Source organism: the organism of the source record quoted next, unplaced genomic scaffold (assembly GCF_019419815.1).
Source record: "Pyrus x bretschneideri cultivar Hongxiangsu unplaced genomic scaffold, Pyrus_bretschneideri_v1 Contig30, whole genome shotgun sequence".
NCBI classification, from domain to species: Eukaryota; Viridiplantae; Streptophyta; class Magnoliopsida; order Rosales; family Rosaceae; genus Pyrus; species Pyrus x bretschneideri.
The window spans coordinates 1,315,001-1,336,867 of NW_025999613.1; the positions used below are offsets into that span (position 1 = coordinate 1,315,001).

Genomic DNA, 21,867 nt, shown 5'->3' on the forward strand with positions numbered 1-21,867 from the left:
ACTTGAGCATTTGAGAAAGATTGGTGGCTTTGGTTTAAAATTATGAAATTTCCAGTTGTGCTCTCACTTTTCTCTTTCACTTCTAATATACCAATTTCACACAACTTATTTTAAAACTAATGCGGTGTATAATGAGATGATAAGAAGAAGAAATAGGTTACTTAATGTCTAATCTTCTCGATACGAAAAATACTTTGAATATGATGAGTTATCAAATGCGTTCTATCTTAAATACCAAACAAGTCTTTAACATCTAGAATATACAATTAGTTTTGAAATAATTCAAACACTATAGTAGTATTATATAACTTTGGCTTTTTAGTTAATATGGTCTTTGAGATAAACATAACTCCTTATTTTGATCTTTGAGAAAATTGATAGAAGTGATCCCTGAGTTTTTCTACCATAAATCATTATGGTAATTCCTTGAAATAAATGTCATTATCTTCGTTAAGTGGAGTGGTTGATTTGACAAAAATACTCAAAAAATGTAGTCACATGATCGTTCACATGACAATTAAACGAGGATATTGACCAAATTTTCATGAAATGACCAAAATGATTACAGTAGACAAACTCAGAAACCACTTCTATCGACATTCATTGTTGAAGGTATGTGATTCATTAGGTTCCTTTTAGCGAGGCAGTGGACGATTAGAACTATTATTAATCGGTTGTGAATTGAAACTTACTTTCGATTCTCCATTTAGTGATTATATGTCTTCAGGGCTTCTACAAACCATGAATGATAATTAGCATTATGTCATGGCTAACCAAGCTAATAAGAAGACATTGGAGAACCTACTCCATTTGGGATTACAATGCAATATGACCCTTCTCTAATTCAATACCATTGATCACATTATTTGGTTGATAGTTTATTCATGTCTGTTTATCCAATGTGATTATCTTGTCTAATTGTCACATTTATCGTCTTTTGTGGCAATTTTGTACTTTTTGCACTTAGTTCTTGTTGTAGTATGTTGGGGTTTAACTTATTTGTTGGATGTGGAAATTAATCTCCAAATCAAGAAATTGGTCATTGAAGAAGATGTACTCATATGACCCTCATGTATTTGTTCGATCTGTATAAATGAAATCACTCTATCATTGTTTGTCAAAAAAAAAAAAAAAAAAAAAAAAGTAGGGATCGTGTCATATGAAGCAATTCTACCTTATATTCGGAATTTAAGTTGGATCTAACTTCTTCCCTAGAAGCAAAAGTAAATTGGATCTAACTTCTTCCCTAGAAGTAAAAGTTTTGATTCAATAGACTGCAACCTAAACAGAATCTAATCGCTAAACAAAATCTTATTGCTATCCAAAATTTTGATTACTACACCCACATTCAAAAGAAAAATGTTATTCATGGTTGGTCGAAGGTCAACCATGCTCGACTGTTTGAGATGAGATCCGATTGAGAGTGACCGATCAGCTATGGAATTCGTAGGTTTGAAACAACTGTAAGAAATAAAAATTGATGAGGATAAAATTTGAGTACATTTTTTGAGAAACAACATGTATAATTCGAACGAGGGATTATCTCCAGGATTCTCTTTGTGAGGATCCTCTCCGAATCCTATCGTGGTCAGTTCATCGTACATTGTACAGTCAGTTTTTGTAAGGTACTATTTATGTTTAATTTTAAATAATAAAATTTAAAATGATTTATGACCACACATATGATAAACGGCTACGATGTAAGGATCCTTAAGATCCTCACAATTTGGATTCGGATGGAATCCAAATCCGTATAATTCTATTGATTGAAAGGAGTTACAAGGTTTAGAATTAAAGTGGCGTAGTAAAACCTTGCACTGATAAAATTTAGTGAGAAGAATCCCGAGAAAAAAAAATAGAGTACAACAGTGTACCACGAATCAATTTTGGACTTGAACTCTCTCTTCTCCCATCCCCTCCTTTAATCTAGACTGTTCAAAAGAAATTTAATGGATTTGAGTTGTGCCGCATATTTAAACCTTATTTTTTGGCCTAATTGGATAAATGATCCCTGTGGTGCTAATGTAATCTGAAGATGGTCCCTGTGGTAAAAAAATTAGGATTTAACCCTTAGTCCGTTAGCAAATTTAGTCCATAAGTAGTTTTTTCTGTTAAATGTCTGTTAAATACAGGGATAAAAATGTACACCTTCTTCCTTGTCTCTTTGCAATTTGTATTTTCTTGCCTGAGGTCATCATTGGTAGGCCCCAGAACTTGAGTTTCTTCAAACGATTGTGAGTGTGGATGCAAATTTCTTCCTCCTTGATCTTGGACAAAATTGCACCTACAAAACAATATAACACCTTAGGTCAAGGCCAAGAGCCTCATGCACCCATGATGAATTTGGGGTAGGGGGGGGGGGCTTTGGCCGAAGAACCTCCGATGCCAAAGTTAGAATTTAGAGAGAAAAGTGTTTGAGAGTTGTTGTGAGTTTTGCAAGAGTGTGGAGCTAGGTTTTTAGAGAAAAATGGGTAGTATTTATAGGGCATGGCCGGTCCCCTTTGGAGAAAAGGTGGCCGGCCTTTGGGATGCTTTTTGTGTGCATTTTGTGGTTTAATGTGTGAGTTATTTGGCAATTAATGGATTAATTAGGTAATTAATCCATTAATTAGCCAATTAACACATTTTTGGAATGAATATTTGGGAGGTTATGTAATTTATGTGGAATATTTTGTAAGTTATGGAATGATAGCTAATTGATTAGCTAAAAGAGGGAAAAAAGAGGAAAAAAGAGGTAAAATTATATGGAATGAAATAGGTTTTGGGAGTTACCTTGTAGAAGGATTTGATGAGACGGATTTTGAATTGTTATCTATTTTGGGCACTTTTGACTTGGTTGAGGGATGATTGTTCGTTGCTCGCGCGTAGGAATCCCGGTATGCCTCAAGGGTATTTTTGTTCTCTTCTACCCAAAAATCCATGTGTTTCCTTGTGATTATTTTTGGCTCCACAGTGAGCACGTGAGCTTCTTAGGAAGTTGACAGTACCCATTGGTCTGTTCTCTTATTCCTCTATCTACTTGATTGCTATAATCATGCCACATCCAGAGAATTGGGTAAAAAAAATAGAAAAGGTTGGCTGCAACAAGGATGGGAATTGGCCGGTTAGAAAACCCACGAAATGGTTGGAGATAGACAGATAGGAGAGAAGATGAATATACAAATTTCAAAGATTAAAAGATAGTGAATAAAAAGAAAGAGTGAGGAATCAAGCAGATAGAGGAATAAGAGAACAGACCAACGGCTACTGTCAAATTCCGAAGAAGCTCACGTGCTCACAATTGTTCGAAGAACCTCAAGTTCTGGTCGCTGTCAATGATGACCTCAGACAATAAAATACAAATTGTAGAGAGAAAGAGCAGAGAGACAAGGAAGAAGGTGTACATTTTTACACCTGTATTTAAAGGACATTTAACAAAAAATCACATTTGGACTAAATTTGCTAACAGGACTAACACCACGAGGGTTTAAATCCCAATTTTTTTACCACGGGACCTACCTTCCGATTACATTAGCACCACAATGACCATTTATCCGATTAGGCCTATTTTTTTTATTGCTTTTGTTCAACAATTCTTCTTCTCGTTCACCATTGTTCCCTGCCTCCACTTACCCCCTCTTCCATATGCGAGCCATGGTTGGGCATTTTCTATCTCCGTCGGTGTTAAAAAGGTTGAAAGAAAAAAATTGATGTTCAGGTTTCAGCCTAAGATCCATCGGACCTTAGCCAAAATCTAGAGTAGTTGACATGTAGCCAGCTGTGGAGCCAAAAATAATCAAGAGGCGACACGTGGATTTTTAGGTGAAGAGGACAAAATTACCCTCAAGACACACCGTGTTTTCTACATGCAAGCAGTAGAGAATCATCCATCAATCGAGTAAAGAGTCCCCAAAATAGGTAACAAGTTCAAATTTATCTCATCCATCTTTGCTCCATATCCTCTACAAGGAAATCATTCCATAACCTTCAAAACATTCCTTATAAATTAAATTAATTAGGCTAATTAATGGATTAATTCCTAATCAATCCATTAATCACCCAATTAAATCACCCATTATACCAATTAATCACCCATTATACTAATTAATCACCCATTACACAAATTATCACCCATTACACACCAAAAATACCCCAAAGGGCCGGCTACCTTTTCTCCAAAGGGGACCGGCCATGCTCTATATATTGAACCCCATTTTTTCTCTAAAAAGCTAGTTTTACACTCTTGCAAAACTCCCAAAAACTCTTCAGACACTTTTCTCTCTAAATTCTAACTTTGGCATCGGAAGTTCTTCAGCCAAAGCCACCCCATTCATCGTGGCCACGTGGGGCTCTTGACCTTGACCTAAGGTGTTAATTGTTTTGTAGATGCAATTTTATTCAAGAAGAAGAAGGCGGAAATTTGCATCCACACCGTCCACAATGGTGGTTGTAACCTTCATTCTTTCATTGGTTTTTCTTTTTTGTTTTTTAGAGATTCAAAGAAACAAAATAAAATGTATTAAAGGTTATTTTGGGTTTATTCCTAACTGTATTAGTGTAAAAAGACTTTAAAATTTAACTAATGGGTGGTCAAAGAAATTAAGTGTCCAGAAAAAAACTTTGGATGTACATAGTACTCTTAATTTACAAAAATATTATTTTTACCACCTATTTGTATTATCTTTCTAATAGAGACGGAACCCACATGCATTAACGGGCTCTACAAAGTGATGATACAAATTATAACACAAATAGATGATAAATGTGACATTACTATTAAATTTAACCGGTCACAAGTAATGATAACACAATCTAAACAAATCTTAGAATATCTCATCCATCCATATTGGGCCAAGTTAATAAGGCCCAAACATTGGATATCATAGTATGTTGCTAAAAAAGAGAAAAATGATTATCATCAAATATCCCCAACAAAATCAAATGTATTTAGAATATAAAAACATTTGTTTTTTGTACAATTGTTTTTTGTCTTATAACAAATAGTTTCAGTGGGGCACCTATCAATCATCATTGCTTCTTTCTCGGGTTCTTAGAGCCCGACTTTTCCCTTGCATTTTGATCATCAAATCACAAAAGGTAATTGCAGAAGAAACCATCCGACTCCTCTCTCAATTTTTTTTTTTTTTCTCAGTAATTTTCAGATTCAATTGAAAACCAGGATTGGTTTTATGGGGTTTTTTGGTTATTATTTTATTGAATTTTGGTGTCCATAATTTGCATTATCCATATTTCCTTTATAACAAGTGTATCAGTATCAATGGGTTCTGTTCTTTTTCATCTGGGTCATTTTTTATCTAGGGTTTTAGGGCCTCTTGGGAGTTTTGTTGGGGTTTTGGGCGTCTGGGTTTTCGTTAAAGCTTGGATTACTTATTGGGATTCAAGGGACTAGTGCTTGGAGTAGGTTTGTTTGGGATTTTTTGAATTGGGATGGCTCGGTTGGTTCTGCCATGCAGGAGTTCTGCTTTTGTGAGGACAAGTATTTTGGGTTTGATCTCATCTACTCCTGTGATTGCTCTAAACCCTTTGTTTAGTGTGTGTGTGTGTGTTTGTTTGTTTGTAATTGAATTATTGAAAGATTGTAACTTGCAAACAGTTTCACTGGTGTGTGTGATTGTAAGAGGTAGTCCTTTGAGTTTTCTAGTAAAACACAGAAGCATATTTGAAATCCAGACTAGGAATCTGCTAAAGGGTTGAAGTCGTATCGCTTTTTCGTGGTTAATAGCTTTGAGTCTTTGTTATTTTCTTCAACTGTCTTCACATTTGAGATCTCTTATTTTCTGGCCGGCTATTTATCATTCTCTTTGGAATATGGAATGCCATGTCTTTGTGTTGCATGGTTTTGTATAAAAGGATTACGGAGTGACAGCGTGTTTCAATGGTGTAGATGCAATTTTGTATTTGGTTTGAGTATTTGAAACTTAGTCCGCTTGCTGAATGTTTTCTCTTTCTTTTCAGCTTCAGTGTACCAGTCGTGTTAGATTGTTGGGGAATTCAGCCAAAAGGCTTACCAGATACAGGCGCTTCCTTACATCGGAGGTCTGTGCATATTTCTCCACTTTTTCATCAGTTGCATTTCAGTGCTGACTTTGTTATATCAACTTTGAAATTCGAACAGAAGTTTCTGAAATCTAAACTCTCTTAATGAACTGATGTTTTCAGGTCGCAGTGCTCAAGGAATTATCGCATTCCATATACTGCATTACCTGTGAGTTGCAAATTCTTTTATCGGAAACTGTGTGTTCTGATATTTCTTCGCACACACACATATTTGTATGTGTTGTGTCCTTGGATCTTTTTGTGTACAGAACAAATTATTCAGTGCTCCAAACCAATGTTATGGTTGTTCTGTCTTATGGTTTTGTTAATCATGTGCAAATCTTGAATCATTCCAGAGGGACAAACAAGGGAGCAGGAGGCTAATCTGTTCAGTTGCCACAGAAAGCTTGCCAGATCAAGTTGACGAATCCAAAATGGCTGCACCAAAGGAAATATTTTTGAAGGATTACAAAATGCCTGACTACTACTTTGACTCGGTATACTACTCTTTAATTTATCAGATTAATATATATTCTTTTGGTTTCTGATCTTTTGTATGCGAAGTTTTTCTGAACTTATGGAGCTACTACTTCAGGTGGATTTGAATTTTTCGCTGGGTGAGGAGAAAACAATTGTTAGTTCAAAAATATCCTGTCTTCCCCAGGGTTGAAGGTAGTCCTGTGACCACTCTTCGCATTTAGTATTTCATTGGTGAAAATATCTTTGTCTTTGTTATCCTGGTAACTTCCTAGTTATTTTAATTAATTGATTGTGCTTGTCAGAAAATACTATCACTTGTCTGGCACAATGTTTTAAATCTAGATTTGCTTGTCTTTTCCAGTACACTACATATATTTTTGTTGAAGAATTCCTAGTAATGTTTTTATTAATAAATTTTTGTTATTTTGTATGACAGGGTCTTCTTCCTCGTTGGTTCTGGATGGAACAGATCTCAAGTTACTCTCAGTTCGGATCAACAGCAAGGATTTAAAGGCATGTAATTTGTATTGTGTTTGTGCCATTTTAGTTTTTGGTTAGTTTTGTGATTGCTTTCTGCAGAATATAAGCATTGACTCAAGCTTATTCCTTAATGTAATGTATAGAAGGGGTTTTTTCGTACTTCATAAAATTAGTAGTTTATGTTGCCTCTTTTCGTTGACATCTTACTTGAACCTTGAGATCATGATCATACCTTTTCTATTATAGAAATATTCTATGTCCTGATTTCTATTTTCGGAGGATTCTTCCACCCCTTTCTAGGAAGCCAATGATTTATTGCATGCTTATTGCTTTTTCTCCCTTGATAGGAGGAGGATTACAACTTGGATTCACGCCATCTGACACTAAAATCACTACCTAGTGGTGCATTTACTTTGGAAATTTTAACAGAGATGTATCCTCAGAAGAACACATCATTAGAGGTGCATGTCGTCATATCTACAATATTTTTTTTTGCCCTGGTATGTCTTTCTTTTTGGCCCTGATTGTAGTTTAATTTTACTGCAGGGACTTTACAAGTCATCTGGAAATTTCTGCACCCAGTGTGAAGCTGAGGGTTTTCGTAAAATTACATTCTATCAGGTTTGGTAAATTTAATTGATTATTTACAAAGTGTTAATCGACTTCTGTACTGATTACATTTCATTTGCAACAGGACCGTCCTGATATAATGGCAAAATATAGATGCCGCATTGAAGCTGATAAATCATTATACCCAGTGTTGTTGTCCAATGGAAATCTCACAGAGCAGGGAGACCTAGAGGTGATCATCACTTACTAAACAAAGCAGTACATGGAGATTTACTGTTGTTTTATTTGTTCGAATTTTGTGCTTGTGGTTCAGGGTAATAGACATTATGCTCTCTGGGAGGATCCCTTCAAGAAACCCTGCTACTTATTTGCTTTGGTTGCTGGACAGCTCGAGAGCAGAGATGACACATTTACTACTCGTTCGGGTCGAAAAGTGGCTTTAAGGATTTGGACCCCTGCTCAAGATGTACCAAAAACAGCTCATGCCATGTATTCGCTTAAGGCAGCTATGAAATGGGATGAGGATGTGGGTTTCTTTTCGTTTAATAGTATATTGGTTTTGATATCAAATTTCTTTAATTGAATTGATTGTAGAGTTTATTGTTATCTGCTAAGTGCTAACATTTGACTATTCTAATAGGTTTTTGGTCTCGAGTATGATCTTGATCTCTTCAACATTGTGGCTGTTCCAGATTTTAACATGTATGTTTTTTTTCTCTTTGTAGGTAGAAGCTTAAAATATAATTATGCTACATCTAAAATTTGAACTTTATGTGGTGGAATGTGACTGATGGTTTCATTTTATTAACCTTAATTTATTCTATAGTTTAACTACTGATACTTTTGGTTCTTATTTGATTACCAGGGGAGCTATGGAAAACAAGAGTTTGAATGTATGTATACTTCCTAGAATCTATTTTTTTGATATATGTATGTATTTATAATTTTATATACATGTATTTATACATGTATAATGTTGATTAATTTTTAATTTTTGCAGATCTTCAATTCCAGACTTGTCTTGGCATCTCCAGAAACTGCTTCCGATGCAGACTATGCAGCCATTTTGGGAGTCATTGGCCATGAGGTTTGTTTTTCACATCTATAAGATTAGGACACAAACCTTCATCCTATGGCAATTTTGATTTGGATGGCAGGAGCAAATTGATGCTGATTTTTTTTTTTTCTATCCATTTTTGTTTTGCAGTATTTCCATAACTGGACTGGCAACAGGTTGGTTTGCAAAGTTTTTGGTTTGTCGAATACGCATCCTATCCCATGAGAGGGTTCAGTATTTACACCAAGGCATTAGGGTTTAGCTGTCTACAACCTTTTTGTAATTGCAAGATTATGTTTAGTGTTGAACTAATTGTTTGGCTAATATACATGCAGAGTGACATGTCGTGATTGGTTTCAACTTAGCCTGAAGGAGGGTCTAACGGTTTTCCGTGATCAGGTTTTACTTTTTATCTTTTCTCATGGGGTATACTTCTAGATTTGATCTTATGACATGGGGAATATTGCTCATTAACGACATATATTATGTGTAGGAATTTTCATCTGATATGGGGAGTCGCCCTGTAAAGCGGATTTCTGATGTTTCCAAACTTAGAAATTATCAGTTTCCACAGGTTTTCTTTTTTATTTTGTAGTTCTTTGGTTATGTAATTTGCATGTCATTTTATTTTATACTATTTTATGGAGCTTAGTAGGTGAGTTATGAATCCATTTATGACGTACATTTGATGTTCTAATGATATGTTGTACAGTGCCACATTTAAGTGCTGATATATGTTTTCTGGTTTTTTAAGGATGCTGGTCCCATGGCTCATCCCGTGCGGCCACATTCTTACATCAAGGTCAGATGTCATCTTTTAATTGGTACCTCATACAAAGTTGGCTTTTTTCTAATCCCTTTTTAGTTATTGCCTTTTGTTCATATTCATGTTTTCTTTCTTTTATGCAGATGGATAACTTTTATACAGGCGAGTTTTTTTTTCAGTAATTTGTTTATACTCTAGGGTAAAGGTCTTTTTTGTTTGTCATAGACACATGTGCTCTCAGTTTTGACATATTTTGGGTTTCTTGTGCAATCACGTTGGATCTGATTGTAATTTTGGGCATTCGTCAAACATCTACTTGCAGTGACGGTAGGGATTAAAAACTATCCTTTCTATCTTGTTTTCCTTTTCTATAATGTGTGGAGAAGACATCTAATTATCCTATGTTATTCCATTTTCTTCTGACAGGTGTATGAAAAGGTTTCTCTCTCTCTCTCTCTCTCTTATATATATATATATATATATGTTACGTATGCACGTGGACAAAATCGATTGCTAGAGTCAATGATACAATCTTACGGTCCAATTTTATCAGGGAGCTGAAGTGGTCAGGATGTACAAAACCTTACTTGGAAGTCAAGGGTTCCGAAATGTAAGACTGATAAGCCAATTTCAAAAACTAATGCTTGAATGATTACAAGGTTTACTTCATGTGTTCAAGCCCACCATTTTCGAAAGTCAACTTATATGAGTTTTCCCCATTTCAGGGCATGGATCTTTACTTCAAGAGACATGATGGACAAGCCGTAACCTGTGAAGATTTTTATGCTGCCATGCGAGATGCTAACAATGCAGATTTTGCTAATTTCTTACTATGGTGTGCTTTTGTCCCTCACTTTGAGTTTCTTAATTTTGTTACTGATGGTTCTAATGCTTACATTTTAGAGTGTAACTAAACTGTAGGTACTCCCAAGCTGGGACCCCAATTGTCAAGGTTGCATCCTCTTATAATGCTGAGGCCCGTACTTTTTCTTTGAAGTTTAGGTATGTAATCAGGGTATAATTCTTTATGTTGCCTTTATCTGTCTTTTTGTTTGGTGGCATTGCTTACTTACTACCTCTGTTTGATGGTGGACATGATCAGTCAAGAGGTACCACCAACTCCAGGGCAGCCCATTAAAGAACCCATGTTCATTCCCGTGGCAGTAGGTTTGCTCGACTCAACTGGCAAGGAGCTGCCTCTCTCCTCTGTGCATCATGACGGGACAGTGCAGTCTATTGCTAACAATGGTCAGCCAGTCTACACAACTGTTCTTAGAGTAACGAAGGTTGGCTCAGATTTTCCATCTTTAGCTATTCATCTTTCATATATGGGATCTAAAAAATCTTTAGCCCCCACTTCTGTCTAAACAATAATTTCACTGATATGCTATTAAGAGTTTGTAGTAGCTTGACTAACAGAAATTTTTGTGTGAACATATTATTATTAACTTCTTGTAAAACCTGAAATCTCTTTTCAAACATGTTAACTGCGAAGCCTCTAATTTGTTTTCTTGCTGGTCAGTCTTAACATATTAATAATTTTGCTTTACTCTCCTATGCAGAAAGAAGAAGAGTTCGTCTTCTCTGATGTGTCTGAACGGCCAATTCCATCTCTGCTCCGGGGCTATAGTGCACCTATTCGTCTGGAGACTGATCTCACGGATAGTGATCTATTTTTACTCCTTGCTTATGATTCCGATGAATTCAACCGGTTTGTCTTGTGCAAAGCAGATAAAATCTCTCACTAAATGAACCCCTGTTTGAAGTTTTCTTATTTACTTGTTTATATTTGTGCTGCAGCTGGGAGGCTGGACAAGTGCTGGCACGTAAGCTGATGCTCGATTTGGTTGCTAATTTCCAACAAAACAAACCGTTGGTTTTGAATCCGAAGTTTGTGATTGGGCTCAGAAGAATACTATCTGACTTAAGCTTGGATAAAGTATGATGAAGCCTTTTATTTTTTTTCAAAAATATTTTTGTGATGTGGGAAGACTTAATTCATTAGTGAACTGTATATGCCTTTGGTTGACCAGGAATTTGTGGCAAAGGCAATAACTCTCCCCGGTGAAGGAGAAATAATGGACATGATGGAAGTTGCAGATCCTGATGCTGTTCATGCCGTTCGTACTTTTATCAAGAAGCAGCTAGCCCATGAACTGAAAGCAGAGCTTCTTAGCACAGTATGACAGTTTGGATTCACCTAGAATTTTATTTAGCTATCCGTCGTGTTCCTTGTTTACTTTTTCTATTCTACTGTGAACAAACTTGAACTTTACATGTTTCACAGGTTGAAAACAACAGGAGCTCAGAAGAGTATGTGTTTGACCACCCTAATTTGTCCAGGCGTGCTCTGAAGAATGTTGCTCTTGGTTTGTTTTACTCTTCTGAGACATAATGTTTTCTATGTTGGTCAAGTTAACTTTTCATGAATGAATTGTGCTAATATTTTGTTTCATCTATAGTGTATCTTGCATTGCTTGAAGATTCAAAGTGTACTGAGCTTGTTCTAAATGAGTACAAGACTGCCACAAACATGACTGAGCAGTTTGCAGCTTTGGCAGCCATAGCACAAAACCCTGGTAAAACTCGTGATGATATTCTGGCCGACTTCTACAGCAAATGGCAGGAGGACTATTTGGTAAAGCTCTATTTCCAACTTAATAGTCCCTAAATTGCTAGAATGAGTTATATTTATTAGTTCTTTGGTGTGCATTTTCCTTTTTCTCCCTCCCTCCTTCCCCGTCTGCATGTTTTCTGAGCTTCATTACATGTAGCTAATGATATCTTGTATGATGTTCATTAAACCTACATTTCCTTGTCGTTAAGTTGCACTGTTTAGGACTTTAATGGAGCAACGTACCGGATTTTTTGTTTTCTTTCCCAAGTCAATTGTAAAGCAAGATTGAACCCAGGAGGCTTTATGATAGTGACTCATTGTCCGTTTTGCTGAGACTTCTGTTGTTCTTCATCGAGCTCCTTGTCAATTTCTTATTACCAATTTCAGCTTTTGAAACTCCTTCAATGAACATCCTCTATCGTATATCAGATGTTTAATTTTATCTGCATTTGCCCCACCTATCCACCTTTACATGCTAAGTAACTTAGTGCTATTGGACCTCGAAAAAAAGGGCTCAGTGCTAACCTGGTCTACATATAGTTTTGATACTTTTGTAATAGTTGTTTAGTACCTTTCTCATGATTTCTTCTCTCATTTATTAAACTGAAAGATTCTTCATTTGTTATTTTGTATTTTTGTATTCCTCTTCTCAGGTTGTGAATAAATGGTTTGCACTTCAAGCCATGTCTGACGTTCCCGGCAATGTTGAGAATGTGCGGAACCTCTTAAGCCACCCAGCATTCGACCTGCGCAATCCAAACAAGGTGTACTCACTGATCGGAGGTTTCTGTGGTTCTCCTGTGAATTTCCATGCAAAGGATGGGTCAGGCTACAAGTTTTTGGGAGAAATTGTGATGCAATTAGATAAAATAAACCCTCAGGTCCTTTCATCGAATCCTCTTGAATAACATTTACTTGTGAATTGCTTGGTTGTTTTTATATGTTATTTCTTCCCTAACACCATCCATGGTCATGGATTGCAGGTGGCCTCCCGCATGGTGTCAGCCTTCTCAAGGTGGAGGCGCTATGATGAAACCCGGCAAAACCTTGCCAAGGTAACTATTTCATTCTCATCGCTCGCATTTTTGTTATCTTTTCCACAGTACATTTATCGGGCATTGCTTAGTTTCTCGGACTACAAAGCACAACGTTGTTACAAAGTTTGAAAAGAAAAATCGATTTTTAATATGCAGTGTTTGCATTTTTTCTATTCGGGAGCAGCGCAGTAATAGATTTCTGGTATGGTGTTTGCAGGCACAGCTGGAGAAGATATTGTCTACCAATGGACTGTCTGAAAACGTGTTTGAGATCGCCTCCAAGAGCTTGGCCGCTTAATTTTTGCTTAATTTGGATGAGAAACTGCACATGCATGTGTATCGTTCTCTTAATATATAGAGAAATAATCAACTTCTGACTTGTTATCCAGGAGGAGGATCCTCACAATAAATGTCTCTCTACAAGTATACCATACATATGCTTGTTTACTGTTTATGCTTTGCACTTGTGAAGTTCCATTTTCCCCTGTACAAATTATGTTAATGGTTATTGGGTTTGCTTTTATGTATTGTTATAGTACTTGAGACAAAGTTATTCTGCGCTCGACTGAATTCTTTATTTATTTATTTCCGTTACGGAGGATAGGAGAGTACTACTTTTTTAGAGTGTCAATATCAGCTTCGAACTAAAAACGAACTGCAAGTGAAAACATCTCTCACCAACTTGATCCAAAGAAAACTACAATGTAAGGAGTTCCTTCAACGATGACCAGCATTTTAAAAATGTTTTATGCATGGTGCTCAACCAAAGATCTTTAGCTTTTTATATATATTTTTCATGTCATTGTAGCACTCGAATGTTGCAACATTAGCGGTCTTGCTTTATGTAAATTAGTTTTGAATGTTGCAACTTTAGTGATCCTGTTTTGTATAAGTTTATTCTGCTTAATGGTCATATTTGCAATGGAATGTATTGCTCGACAATGAAGGTAGGGGTATGATAAACTCTCTTTCCTTGCATTATTTGAGATGGAGGTCACGCCCGCGGCACGTGAGATGTTGACTAATAAGAAGCTCAATAACATATAATTGTAAAAGCGTATGGAATTTGGGTTTTGCCTCTTTTTCAAACGTCCTAGAAAGGTTGATATCATGGAAGAAAACATGAGTTCCATACTTTCCAACTAGGTATCTACTTTGTTTTGACCAAAAGGCCCCAAGGGGAATCCTAATCCTTTACTCATGGATGCAATAGTTTGTGAAATCTCAATCAAATTTTACTTAATTAGTGTTCTTAAGACTCAAAAGTAGCCACTTAGTACAACAATCTAGTAGAATTCTTCTTCACTTGTAAGTGAGAGGTCTTATGTTCGATTCTTGTCAAAAAATGAATTTGAACCACGTTATTATGGCAAGTCCACTATAAGGCTTAGCCTATTCCCCTCAGGTTCTTAGTGTAGATCCTATCGTTTGTTAAAAAAAAAAAAAAAAAAAAAGTCAAAAGTATCTCTATCCTTTTTAACTTCTAAAAGTTAATTTTCCGTTAGGTTTGATGTAGCCCAATCCCAAAGCCTTATCCTTTTGTACCAAACTTTGGTAACTCATTAAATCAAGCATTTCCACTTTTAAATATGATGGTGATTTGCTTTTTAACCTCATATAAAGAGAGAGAAATAGAACATAGTAATGAGTGAATAACATATCCCAAAAGCATACTAGCTAACCCAACATCTTCACTTTTAGATCCACACTTGAGTTATTTTTCTTACCCTATAAAACGTGTGGTTGGGAACAATTTGTACCAAAAAAGTGGAAACTATGTTTGTAGGCATATTTGTGCCCAAGTCTCTAAAGTAGAGATGATGAGTATGCTTTTTCCACACAACCACACATGGGGGTTGAACCAAAAAAAAAAAAACTACAAGGAAACATAGATTGAAAGACTATTTGTTCCGAAGATATTTACATGTGTAGTTCAATAGTTAACGAACGAACCTGATGCAAGTTGTATACTTAAACATCTTAAACTAAAATTTTGAATGATGCGATGACGCATGCGAAAGTATACTTATGGTTTAAGAGTCAATGCGCTTATATTTGTGTATGAAAACAATATACAAAAGGGGTCAAAACTCAAAAAGTAATAAGAAAAGGGAGAAGAGAGAAAAGTAAAGGGCCTTCAACCTTTTGCAATGTGATGAAACGGGATGGGGAGGCGGCTTTTGGCTCTTGGGGCATAAAATTCTCAAAAGATACATATGAAAGGCATTACAAAAGGAGAATACTTTTCTGGTTCCGGGAAGGGGAAAAGTCTTCTTTCTCCACTAACATGGCAGTAAGAATAATAAAATAATGTTGTTTCTTCTTTTATTACCATTTAACGATCATTTCTAGAAATATTTATGTGATTTGCAGACTGTTTAATCATAAGTTAATATAACAAATAGCATTATCATAATGAATTAGATAAAATGATGATACATTAAGAGCAGTAACTGCCTAATTGTATCTGCATTCCTAATTGACTAGCCCAGTCAATTCGTATTAAAATATTAGTATTGTGACATCCCACATCGCCTAGGGGAGTGATCCTTAAATGTATATTCTCATCCCTACCTTGCACGAGGCCTTTTGGGAGCTCATTGTACGGAACCCGAAGTTAAGCGAGAAGGGGGCTAGAGTAATCCCATGATGGGTGACCCACTGGGAAGTTGCTCGTGAGTTCCCAAAAACAAAACCGTGAGGGAATGGTAAGCCCAAAGCGGACAATATCGTGCTACGGTGGTGGAGCGGGCCTAGGAAGTGATCCCCCCGGGCGGGGATGTGACAAGTATTTTCTATTTTTATAAAATAATAAAAGGTAACTTTATTTTTAATTTTGGATAATAATAAAAAATTGGTTGAAAGTATTTGAATATTGAAATGTAGTATAAAGTGGAAGGATACGGTTAGCTATTTATAAAAAGGAAATTATAATTTTTTTTTATATATTTTATAAATTTTTTATAATTTAAACTGTGGCTGATTTCATGCGTTACATAGGTTAGGCGCTAGGCCAGTGAATATTGTCTGATTTCTCCATCAGGCTGGCTTTGAGCTCAATTGCTCAACTAGGCTGGAGTGTTTGGGGGAGGGAGGAGTGGATTGGGTTGCTTATCTCCAAGGCAATTAGCAACAGTGGAATTGCTCTAATAAGGATTAGGGAAGGATTTTCCCACTTTTTGAAAATGAAGCAAGTATATATTATATTTTTTTTAATACAAAGATATAGTTAAACTAAGAAGATAAGGGAACAAATTATTAGTATTATTTTTAAGTGAAAAAAAAAAAGTTTTAACGAAACATTTTTGGTACTGTTCACTTTTAACGAAAAGAATATTTTTACTCTAAAAATTCACTTCAACACCTTTTTGTTATTTTAATTAAAACTCAAAATTTTCAAATCATTTTCATTAGTTTTTTTTAAAAAAAAAAAAAAAAAAAAAAAGAAAAAGAGAGAAAAAGAAAGAAAGGGGCAAGTGAGAGATGCACCAACCGTGCAAGTAAAGTGGCGGGTAAAGGGGGAGAAATGTAGGATTGTAGGCCCCACATCTGAGTAGGCAGTGCCCAGTGGGGGCTGGTTGGTGTCGCTCTTGCCCACGAAACCCATCAAGAACCGGGTGCCCACACGTGCACACTTGTATACAAAATACCCCCAACCTTTTTGTCTCTCTCTCTCTCTCTCTCTATAGATATATATAAAACAATTGTTAATTAATCTCCTACTAAAGCTATCACTTATTGTCCTTCCAGTACGACAATTGACAAAACTACCCTCAACCGAACCCACCATTTATTAATACTCGGAAATGATATTTACGGATTTGGATCCTCTCATAAGCTAATAGAGTGGATCTTCCTGATCAATCATTATGGATCGTTAGATTTTTATTCAACGACTACAAATAAGAATGTCTTTTTAAAGTTATAATAATTGTAACCATTGGATAAAAATCCAACAATTTATAATGATTGGTCAGGAAGATCCTCTTTATTAACCCAAGAGAGGATCCAAATCCGATATTTACGACAGACTAGTTAAATGAGATTTTTTTGCTACTTTATTTAAAAAAGGAAAGGACAATATTTGGTTCCTGACTGGTCAGGACCCAATACACTGATTGTTGCACGTGGTCCAACTAGATATCGACAGCTATCCATTTTGAATTCTCTAAACTCATAAGCAAACACCTCTATTTTTGTAACCAAACATCATCTTCTCTCGTGCCAAAAATCTCCAGCCATAGTCCTTTCCCACCCAATCACTTGAACCGTTCACCGCCCGCTCCCACCGGCCAAACGTCCTTCATTGGAGTTTTTCTCAAACTCCGAATCAGACCATGATACCAAATCGATGACAAATCCTCCGTTGATGATATTCACGTCTCTTCCTCCTGCCTCTCTCCTTCGTTGACCCCAACCCCAATCCATCATTTTTTTTCGGTGCAACCATGGCAACAAGGACAGAAAGGTGCAGACGTCCTTCTATGGCGAAAGAGGGGGTTGGATTATGAGTGGGCAAGGATGGGTTTTTGTAAACGAGATCTGCGGCAAACAGCAACATAGGCTTAGGAGGAGAGAGTGGCTGTTTGATTATGGGTGCAAGGTTAGAGTTGGTTGTTTGGTTATAGATTTAGAGAAAACATTGGTTGACATGTGTCTTTTATTTATTAGTGGCAAGTAAAACTACACACTAACTAGTCAGTGTCTAAGTATTGTCCTAAAAGAAATATAAAAATATTGTTTCAACAGGTTAATTAAACGATTAGCTATCTTAACTTTGTTTAACTTGTTGCATCGGCTACCTCTTAATTTAGGGTTTTATTTCGTTTTATTATTTATGTCATAAGAGATAACAGTTATCTAAAGGATTATTCTCTACTTGTAAATAATATTTTTTAATTCATTTTGCATGAATGACAAAATTGAATTTTAATCCATGTTGTAGTACGAGCTTGCTGTGTGTGTGTTTATATATATATATATATATATATTTTTTTTTAACAAATGATATTATCTACATTATTAGGTTGAGAGGTTGAGCTAAGCCTACAATATGCTAGCAATAATATGGTTCAAATTATTCTTTATCAAAAATCACCTAAATTCTCTCAAACAAGTGAAAACAAATACTAGTAGGCCGTAGTACGAAGTGGTTGAGTTTGCTACTATTATAACCATGAAAAGAGAAACGAGGGTATTTCAGTAAAATGGGATCCCAATCATAATTTAGGGGTGTTCAAAATCACAACACAAACAAAGTCATTGCCGTGTTTGACCTCAAAAGTTGTCGCCCAAAAATATTTAATTAAAACAAATATATAAATATATTTACCACTAAATATCATTTTATTCATTTCTATATAACACACGCGCACACAGTACAGAGAAAAATCAAATCTCGGGGACTCAAAATTTGGATTTTTGATTCGTTTTTCCATTTCCCGATTCAATCTTCATACCCAAGTCTCCAAAATTTTCGTTTGATCTCTCCGTTTCCTGTTCTGGGTTATTTGGTTTGTTCAATTTTCTCTAGAAAATCCGACTATTTTCTCCCCCGGAGTCGGAAGTCCGATGAAAAACGGCGATTTCCGGTGAAAGAGAGAAGCGGAGATGAGGGGGGTTAATGGAGACTCGAGAGCTGGGAACACCACTTTGGAGACTATAAACGCAGCTGCTACCGCGATCGCAGCGGCGGAGAACCGTGCGCCTCACGCCACCGTTCAGGTAAATTTTTCACAAAATGTTATTTTTGTTCGCTTTTATTGATTCTGAATATGTTGATTGGACTTGGTTTGGAAGGCATTTCAAGTTGTTAATTTTTAGTCCTGGTAAATTTTAAATTTTAATTTTAATCCATGTTTTTATGAGAGAGATTTAAGATCCAGTTGTGTTATGTGAATCTTTGTTCTTGTTGGTTTTGTAAATTTGATTTCTTTTTTATAAATTGGGTATTTTTTAAATCCATTGGAGCTGCCTTTTTGGAAAATTTCTGGTCTGGAAAGTGCTTTTGGAAGTGGAAATCTCCATAGAATTTCATAGGAGTTGACCCGCTTTTAGCAAAAGCATGGAGCTTTGGTTACAAAATTTTCGAAATGATAAGATATTTTCTTGGGATTATTGAGTGATTTTCATTTGGTCTCGCTTGCGGCCAAATGAATAAAAAAACAAACAAACAAACAAAATGGAAGAAAAAGTTTCCTTCAGAATTATAATTTGTCATTGTGGTGGAGGCAGGGTCGATATAAACGTTTCAGTTATTTTAGTTAACGTAGGGAGTGTCAGTTTTAAGTTTTAACTACTAAGTATTGAGCTTCCGCGGTGGAAGTGATTCAACATTGACAGAAGGCGAGGGAGGGAGAAAGCTATCGTGGTTTATACAAAAACGTATATGGAAATGGACGTGCATCTTCTCTTGTTAATAAAAGCAGACTCCTAAGGCTAATAGTGAAAAAGGGACCACTTATGCTTATTCAAGCTAATTTATTAAAGTTGAGAATATAAATTGTTCTTAGGTAACGCAGCAGCTGTTTGGATTCAGCATCCCAAACCGATATGATGTAACATACTCAAATTGTTCGTAACTATCCGTAGTGTGGAAAGACAACTAATGCTGTTTTTGTTGTATTAAAGGTCCGTTTTAATCATGAATTTGGTTTAATGCAGAAGAGAAGATGGGGGAGTTGCCTGAGCTCGTATTGGTGTTTTGGATTTCAAAGACACAGAAAGAGAATTGGGCACATTGTTCCAGAAACAACGGCTACTGGAGGTGATGCTCCAAGAGCGGAAAGTTCAATCCAGGCACCTTCAATTGTATTTCCCTTTGTTGCGCCTCCATCCTCTCCTGCATCGTTTCTTCAATCAGAACCTCCTTCTGCATCACAATCACCAGCTGGTTTTTTCTCTCTTTCAGCCAACATGTACTCCCCTGGGCCTGCCTCAATTTTTGCTATCGGTCCTTATGCTCACGAAAACCAGTTGGTCTCACCACCTGTTTTCTCAACCTTTACTACTGAACCATCAACTGCTCCCTTCACTCCTCCTCCCGAGTCTGTTCATTTGACTACACCTTCCTCGCCCGAGGTTCCATTTGCTCAGCTTCTTGATCCTCACTTCCGGAATGGTGAAGGCGGTCAGAGATTCCCATTATCTCACTATGAGTTTCCATCTTACCAACTTTACCCTGGAAGCCCAGTTGGTCAGCTTATATCGCCAAGCTCAGGCATCTCGGGTTCTGGTACTTCGTCTCCTTTCCCAGACCGTGACTTTGCTGTTGGTGGTCCTCACTTTCTGGAGTTCCGAGCAGGCGATCCTCCTAAGCTCTTGAACCTTGACATTCTCTCCACGCGTGATTGGGGTTCAAGACTAGGTTCTGGTTCTGTGACCCCTGATGGTGCAAGGTCAACAGCTTCTGATGGTTTCTCTCTAAAGCCTCACACCCCTGAGGTTGTATTAAATCCACGATCAAACAATAGAGGTCGGAATAATGGAATTGTGATCAACCATAGAGTCACATTTGGGTTAAGCTCTGAAGCAATTGTAAGATGTGTGGAAAAGAAGACTCTGGCATTAGCTGAAGCTGCATCAACATCTATAGAAGAAACAGAAAAGGCCCAGAGCGAAGAGGACCCTAGCAAAGCAGTGAGCAGTTCTGAGTGCCCTGCTCATGAGACATCCAGTGAGGCACCAGAGACATCAGTGGCTGGCGAGGAGGCACAACTGCATCAGAAACGGCGATCCATCACACTTGGTTCTAATAAGGAATTTAATTTTGACAATGCCGAAGGAGGAGATTCAGGCAGCTCTAATACTATTGGTTCCGACTGGTGGGCAAATGAGAAGGTTCGTCCGAAGGAAAACGGGCCACCAAAGAATTGGTCTTTCTTCCCTATGATGCAGCCGGGTGTTAGTTAACTAGTATGCATCTCGCTCAATGCCTCCCTATCCATGGAGCATCGGAGGTAAGGCATGGATTTTGGTTTTCGAAACCGGTTGACGCATAGAGTCATAGTGCCTCAATTTACCGACAAATTTTGGGTTATAGATTGGGAAAACTGTAGATGACGACTGAGCCAGGTCTAAGGCTGTTCTTTTTGTACATGGTGACCTGGAATTCAAGCTCTAAAGACAGGTATGGATAGTATAAAACCACAGATTAGTGTCAGCTTTTGGATAGGTTCATGTGTTTTATGCATTATAAATTACAATACAAGTAGATAAGGATGATCATCCCATTAATAAATGATAGTAGACTGCTAATTGATGAAAGTTGTATCTTTGGCTCATTTTTTTTATAATCGGCATTACATGCCTCTTAAGATGTTTTGAACGTGTTTAAAAATAGGGAAAATAATATTTAATAGACAACTGATTAAATCATATTATTGCTAGCCCATTGTGAGGTTAAGTTCACCCCTCCTTAGTGTAGATATTATTGTTTGTTAAAAAAAAAAAAATCATTTGACAACTAATTTAATCACATTATTATCCGCATGAGAAATATCTTTTTTATAACCGTCATTACATGCCTCTTAAGATATTTTAAATGTGTTTTAAAATAGAGAAATTGAATCATATTATTGCTAGTATATTGTGAGGTACTAATTAAAAAAAAAAAAACAGCACAAAAAAAACTAATTAAAATGATGAAAGCATTTTTTGAATCACGGTGTGCTATACGCGACTTATACATTTTAAATATATTTATATACGTAAATTGACAAAAAAAAATTCAAATGTTTGAAGTAAATGAATAATATTGTTTGTTAAAAAAAAAACAATTATTTGACAACTAATTTAATCACATTATTATCGGCCTGAGAAAGAT

The 21,867-nt window shown here is 36.4% G+C and overlaps 2 protein-coding genes across 2 annotated transcripts; both read left to right on the forward strand.

The window, feature by feature from the left end:
* The first annotated feature begins 5,435 nt into the window (after nucleotides 1-5,435).
* On the forward strand, nucleotides 5,436-13,566 carry LOC125467959 (puromycin-sensitive aminopeptidase-like). The gene is given in 33 exon segments (XM_048590078.1): nucleotides 5,436-5,485; nucleotides 5,956-6,036; nucleotides 6,160-6,205; nucleotides 6,393-6,533; nucleotides 6,632-6,688; nucleotides 6,690-6,708; nucleotides 6,953-7,029; nucleotides 7,344-7,457; nucleotides 7,543-7,617; nucleotides 7,691-7,798; nucleotides 7,880-8,092; nucleotides 8,207-8,268; nucleotides 8,432-8,459; nucleotides 8,567-8,653; nucleotides 8,774-8,799; nucleotides 8,959-9,022; nucleotides 9,117-9,197; nucleotides 9,378-9,425; nucleotides 9,533-9,551; nucleotides 9,712-9,716; nucleotides 9,816-9,827; nucleotides 9,943-9,999; nucleotides 10,115-10,224; nucleotides 10,311-10,391; nucleotides 10,492-10,675; nucleotides 10,952-11,100; nucleotides 11,190-11,328; nucleotides 11,423-11,569; nucleotides 11,677-11,758; nucleotides 11,852-12,027; nucleotides 12,660-12,887; nucleotides 12,990-13,061; nucleotides 13,261-13,566. Coding segments are annotated over 33 exon segments (2,907 nt in total). The 5' UTR covers nucleotides 5,436-5,447; the 3' UTR covers nucleotides 13,342-13,566.
* Nucleotides 13,567-18,084: 4,518 nt separating this feature from the next.
* Nucleotides 18,085-21,419, forward strand: LOC125479957. The gene is made up of 2 exons (XM_048590140.1): nucleotides 18,085-18,767; nucleotides 19,707-21,419. Exons 1-2 carry the CDS (start codon nucleotides 18,654-18,656, stop codon nucleotides 20,952-20,954), a joined length of 1,362 nt encoding a protein of 453 aa, XP_048446097.1. The 5' UTR covers nucleotides 18,085-18,653; the 3' UTR covers nucleotides 20,955-21,419.
* Nucleotides 21,420-21,867: the final 448 nt, after the last annotated feature.